Source organism: Corvus brachyrhynchos, unplaced genomic scaffold (genome assembly GCF_000691975.1).
Source record: "Corvus brachyrhynchos isolate BGI_N302 unplaced genomic scaffold, ASM69197v1 scaffold34, whole genome shotgun sequence".
In the NCBI taxonomy this organism is placed as follows: domain Eukaryota; kingdom Metazoa; phylum Chordata; class Aves; order Passeriformes; family Corvidae; genus Corvus; species Corvus brachyrhynchos.
This window is the reverse complement of record NW_008238126.1, coordinates 5,932,179-5,938,038: the sequence shown is the minus strand read 5'-3', so window position 1 is coordinate 5,938,038 and position 5,860 is coordinate 5,932,179. Positions and strand designations below refer to the sequence as shown.

The 5,860-nt window shown below is 45.5% G+C and overlaps 1 protein-coding gene across 4 annotated transcripts; it reads right to left on the bottom strand.

Annotated features, from left to right (window-relative positions):
* Window positions 1-595: 595 nt before the first annotated feature.
* TCEANC2 (transcription elongation factor A N-terminal and central domain containing 2) lies at window positions 596-5,719 on the bottom strand. Of its 4 annotated transcripts, none has more exons than XM_017733482.1 (4): window positions 5,364-5,719; window positions 4,779-4,920; window positions 3,265-3,458; window positions 596-1,535 (listed from the first exon to the last, which is right to left on the bottom strand). In XM_017733482.1, the coding sequence occupies exons 1-4, from the start codon at window positions 5,415-5,417 to the stop codon at window positions 1,347-1,349; spliced, it is 579 nt and encodes a 192-aa protein (XP_017588971.1). In that variant the 5' UTR covers window positions 5,418-5,719; the 3' UTR covers window positions 596-1,346. The 4 variants fall into 4 exon arrangements, with proteins under 4 accessions (XP_017588971.1, XP_017588970.1, XP_017588969.1 ...); XM_017733481.1 differs by lacking the exon at window positions 5,364-5,719 and adding an exon at window positions 3,493-3,554 and having other exon boundaries at window positions 3,265-3,396; window positions 4,779-5,299; XM_017733480.1 differs by lacking the exon at window positions 5,364-5,719 and having other exon boundaries at window positions 4,779-5,297.
* Between the last annotated feature and the right edge of the window lie 141 nt (window positions 5,720-5,860).

Genomic DNA, 5,860 nt, shown 5'->3' with positions numbered 1-5,860 from the left:
GGGAATGGAGCTGATTGCTTGTAAGAAATTGAGGGTTTTCCCATTTCTTGCTATAGCTTGGTCAACAAGTATTACATGTTATTGAATATTACCCACACCATCACCACTCAAGGATCTGCCAGTTTCTGCCTCCAACACACCTAACCTTAACGTCCTACAAATGAAACCTCTGTGTTCAGCTGTTTGGGGACACCTTCAATGTGTACAGGCAAAACTGGTCTTGGACTGGCCCAAGCAAACAAAACAGTGTAGATATTTTTAAGAGAACCTGCAATTATCTAATTAAATTTCAACACCTCAAGTAAATTTTGGGTGTTTCTGCTAAGGGTCTACAGAAGAAAAAAGTATCTAGCAGGTCCAAGTAATGGCAGTCAGTCATTTTTTAGGTGAAGACATGAACACCATGCCTGGAACAGCCTCAGTAATAGCTTATGGAGAAGGAGACAACTTGTGGCAGGAAAGAAATCAGAGCAAATGTAGCGACAAGATTTCCAGTTTTCAATAACTAGAAAGAATTTAAACAATAGTTTGTTGCTTAGATTTGTTCACGCAAACATTCTGAACCATGTTCCTTTTGGAGGAAAAAAAAAGCCTGTAAAAGGAGTATTTCATTTTATTTAGAAAATTCATTACATGTTTTCTTTCACATTACAGTAAGAACAAGCACCATGTTTACATCATGAGTGAGGTTTGGAAGGCTGAGTGAGCTGCTCCTTGAACAGCAGAGGCATCAGATAGCACCTATACCCTGGGGCTTTAGAAAATGCCCCAAATCACAGGATGGCTGAGATGATGGAAGTTACTGAAATCCATTTTGCATCCAGTTCTGGAATGCAGCAAAGGGAAATCACCTTGGCAAAACAGCTCTTGCCACAGGCAGGGCCCACCTGCAGCAGTCATGGCTGACTTAGGGCTAACCAGAGTTTGCAATTATCCACTAGGAATCCCCTCCCATGGACCAATTACCCTGAATTCCCAGTATTTCCAACCAGCACAGCACAGAGCTGCTCCTTTAAAAGGGTTATTCAGCTGATTACACCTGAAGATCCACATCAGGGATGGAGCTAAACTGAGCTATGACAAATGTGCAGAAGAGAGAAACAGGTGAGTCAGCAAGGATGGAAAATATACAGCAGAGTAGAAGAAACTTTCCTTGCAACAAGCCCACATGGATTTTTACCAAGTCAGATTTATAGCACCCATTCCATCATTAGTTCTTCCCTCCAGCAGCCCAGTTCATGGAGTGGTGCCAGGGAGTCACACACAGTCAGCCCTCCTGCACTCCCCTCACCACAGGGAGGGCTCCCAGTTCCAGGGAAATGCAGGCACAGGAAGTTCTCAACACCTCACTTTTTATGGCTCTGTACAAAGGCAGGGACAGTGAGTGTGCCAGCCTTGACTCCTGCTCGGGTCTCAGGTTTGTGCTTTAATGAGAAGACAAGGGCTCGCACGGCCCTGCGATACGGAGCGCTAATGAGGCGGGAACAGAGATGAAAAGCTTCGCGCTCAATATTTTCAGCCAGTGGGTGATCAATCTGAAAACAGCAAAGTATAAAATTAGATCTTTACATTTAATAAGGAGGCCAGCTGATTGAAATTGGAGTTTGCTGCTTTTCAGTGTTTCTTCATTAATCAGCTTAGATTCAAGGAAATCTGCTTCCCATCACAAGTGTAACAGGAAGAGCAATTTAATTCCACCCTAGCAATTAAAGGACAAGGCAACGTGGTCAGTGGCAGGGAACATATCCCCACCTCCAGCTGGGTGGCAGTACTTTGCCATCACAACAGGAAACTAATCTGTGACAAGCTTTGGGTATCAAGCTCAACTGCAATTATAAACTATGCTGTAGTGTCTCCATAAAGCTCACTTTTGATCTTGCTGACATAAGATACCTTGGATACTATTTTAAACTTGATTCCAACAGCAACTCTAAGACATGCCAAACACTTGGCAACTCTGCCTGGTGCTATAAAGGGAAATGTGGGCTCTCTGTGTGTAGAAGGAGGTGTAATTAAGAACGCAGAAAGGGATTTGCTAAATGTTAATTATGTAGTTATTGCTTCAACATGTGCCAAAACCTGTAATTCAGCAGAGTTTAGGAAAAAATCCCCCACCCTTCAAGAAATGGTTTTAATTTCACTTCTGCCTTTTGTGATGGGGGATCTCCCATGCTTTGCATGCAGGAGATTCCAGTGAGCCAAGTAGTATTCCAGCAAGTCCTTCGCCACACAGGTTTTGCTACACATCACTAAAAAGCCCCTTGGACCCACTCAGCCCCACCTTCCCTTCTCCTTTTTGTCAGTCTCTCAGGTGTTGGTGCAGCAGCTGTGGCTCCCCTGCCTTTATAAGCAGTTCAACTGCTGTGACCTCTGCTTGTACATGTGGTGGCTGCAGGTGTTTTCAGGTGAGTCCTGTTCAGAGGCAATTCTGCTTTTCCCAATTCTTGTTTACCCAATTCTACTTGTTTTAGGGTGGTACCAGAGTCTTTATGTCCCACAGATTTAGACTTTACTACCAGTCTAACACCATGCATAGCTGTGCTAAGATCTAAGCTTGACCCAGCAAAGGTAAGTTCCTGCCTTTCTGAGGCATTCCTACAGCAAACCATCCTTCTATGCTGCACCAGACTGGAAGCTGGAGAGGTTGTTCTCACAGCCAGCAAACACAAAACTTTGAAATTCTTTAGTGTTTAACACTTGACTCGTCATTTAAAGGATAATTATTATGGCATTTCATAGACCAAGGAAACTATTATTAAGCCTTACAGCAAAGCCTTGTCCATTTAGTTAAACATACCTGAGGGATCTGGTATTTATCACCACTTTATATACTGTCAACCTTACCTCTCCGTTTTTGCTATAGATTGAAATTTACAAATACTGAATTAGGAAACACCCAAAAAGTCCCACTCTTGCTTCCACAGCTGTTTAATAGGAAAAACTTCATGCTCTATTAATTTCCCCCTTCTCTTGTACAGCCCAACTGCAGTGGCTACACAAGTAATCTGTTGACAGGTTATAGAAATGACAAAATACACCTTGCTTACAATTAGCAGGTTCGCTTGGTTAACAACCAAAAAACATTATCTAGCTTGCAAATGGAGTTACTTATAAATAGGGATGTGCTGTGAATCCCTAAAAATAGGAACAGATCACCTGGTCTTGTCCCCACTCTGCTTGGCAGTAGCTCTGGCTGGAAAAGGTTTAACTTGTTCCTACAAGAAGGAAGTTTTTGAGCCACAGACAAGTGCCTCTGAATTGTACCTCTAATTCCAGGGCTTCACAGAGCAGCTTCCGAGCATTCTTCCTGAAAGCCTCAGTCTTGGGGTCGCTCCTGACCTCAATGGAGGGCCTGTTGGAGTGGTCCCTGATGAAGGTTCGCCACTCCCTGTAAATGTCCTTGGCGAGGCCAGACACGTCCGGGTCGGGGTGTTTGCGCATCTTGTTCACGGTGTGACCTGGAAAACAGGAAATTCGCCACTCCCTGTAAATGTCCTTGGCGAGGCCGGACACGTCCGGGTCGGGGTGTTTGCGCGTCTTGTTCACGGTGTGACCTGGAAAACAGGAACAGCTCTTTTGGGACTGGCAGGTGGGAAAAAACACAACTGACACCAGCCAAATCACATCTGTGCCAAAGGAGCCACACATGTTTTTAACTCAGGCAGTCTCAGCAAAACAACCAAAGCATTGACACAAACATATATACAAAATGACTAGGAGCTAAGCATGGAGCCTGAGAAATAAGCAAGGAATTGTGAAAATCACCTTCCCAAGTCACCAAGGTGTGGAGCAACACTTATGTAACACAGGGCTACACTAGTTTTTTACACAGATTCTGGATCTGGTGAAAGCTTTTAAGCTTGGCCTATAAAAAATGCTGGTTTTTAACTGGAAACCCCTTTAAGGACGCAGATGTTACTGGTGATGGCTGTAGCACTTTAACATGTGAACACCACGGTGACTCCAAGCAGAATCTTTCCTGTCGAGAGGGCCTAGCAGTGCAGAAGAGGCTTTCCCCTGCGAGGAGACAAAAGGGACCTTCCTGCTTCCAAAGGGGTGTTTTTCCCTGGCCAGGAGCGCTGTCGGCCAGGAGATGTCAGTGTTAGGCTTCAGTGGCTCTTCCAGCCCGGCGCTATTCAGACAGGAAAAATCCCGGGAAAAGCCTGAATAAGCTGAAGATAGCAAATGAAACGACAGATCAGAAGGACGGGGAAAGGGGCGGATCACATCTCTTTTTCCAGGGCTCTGTGAATACAGATCCGCCTGCTCTGATGGCAAACAAAGGCCGGGATGCTCTCCCTGCTCAGGAAAGCCAGGGGCCATGCGGTCACACATTATCCCTCCCCCAAGTCCTACAGAAAAGAGGCAGGCATCGGGCTGTGCCATTTGCATGGAGCTGCCCATCTGCCGGGGATTCCTCAGGATGAGGATGCAGGAAGCCAGTCTGAGGAGATTTTCTCACACCTTCAGAGGATTCAGCCAAATCAGATAAATGAGCACTGACAGACAGCAGAAGGAATAAAACACACAGGTACCAAGGAGAGCTCTTCAAAACTCTGACCACAAAAGGGGTGATGCAGTATTTCCTGGGAGGAATCAGAGGACAGTTGACTTTTTCAGTGCAAGCTGTGAAAACTGCAGGCTTGATATCAACAATATTTCATTGGCAGCAATTTCCTCATTTCTTAAAAAGCTTCCAGACTAGTCTCTTTGTGTACTGACAAGCCAAGCAGACACAAGACAGCCTAATATTCACAGTTTAGATAGACCAGATGTACCTATTTTAGTGGAACATAACACTTCTTTGGAAGGTATTTTCTTCTTCAGCTCCTTCAAAGCTTCCATCAGGTTCTCTTTTGGTTGCCCAGGAAGCTCAAGTATGGACTTCCATCGTTTTATGTCTTCCACAACCACAACTCTCTGGGAAAGAGAAAAGCCATTAGGGAAGTGGAACATTGTTATAAGTAAGGACACTGCCTTCATTTCAGCTAATGGGGCTGTTATCAATGCATGAATTATTGATCATGATGGGTACTTGCTTGGAATTAGAAAACCCCTGCAAATCAAGACTCTAGTAACCAGAAAGCAAAGTGAGAGGCATCACCTTGGTCTGCCAAACTCTGGGCAGGTAACAGCAAACATCTCCTGGAAGTGTTGTGAATTTAAGGAATCCATTGTATAAATGCCTCTAAATAGGAAAAGGGATTAAGGGGGAGGTGGCTGATTATCCTTAGAATCCCACTCAGATTGACTGCAAAAGTAAAATAATGCCAGCAAGGTGAGAAACAAAGCATTAGGGAACACGAATGCAAACCTGAGTACACTGCACAGCTGCAGCGTTTTTCACTGGTTTTGCCACAGACCTTGACAGAACAGACTGCAAACAGTTCAAGTCTCGTATTTTGGATGTGAGGCATCTTATTCAGCAGTGGTCAGACAACTGCAGTGCTTTACGCAGTATTCTTTTGATTTCTGCCACACATCGATGAACTTTTTGGTGCAGCTAATGTTTTGCTGTTGTGTTTCTACAAGCAAGTGACCAAGAGAGGTTCAGCTCTTGTGCAGGTCTCACGCAAGACATCCATGAAGTGAACTGAAGGGATTTCCTTGCTGGGGAGGGAAGAGAGCCAGCTGGAAATACTGGCGGTGCCACCGGGCTATCCTAAAACCGTGTGCCCAGCCTGACCCTGCACCACGCCGAGTTATGGAACCCCCTCCAAGGCAGCAGAGCCCTCTGCACCTGTATAACCGCTTCCCTGCGAGGATCCCACCTCAGCCCTGCAAAGATTTCGGTGCAGGGCCGGTGTTCACACACGGCTCCTCCGCCGCCGCCCCGCGCTACCCCGCCCGTGCCGCACCC

What these genes read in the sequence shown, in the direction of transcription:
- TCEANC2 (XM_017733481.1), bottom strand. Translation starts at nt 4,983, where the DNA reads ATGAAGGCAGTGTCCTTACTTATAACAATGTTCCACTTCCCTAATGGC. An exon ending in GTTATGTTCCACTAAAATAG is followed by an intron (nt 3,555 to 4,778) that starts GTACATCTGGTC and finishes CCTGTTTTCCAG; the next exon opens with GTCACACCGTGAACAAGACG. An exon ending in TGTCCGGCCTCGCCAAGGAC is followed by an intron (nt 3,397 to 3,492) that starts ATTTACAGGGAG and finishes CTCGCCAAGGAC; the next exon opens with ATTTACAGGGAGTGGCGAAC.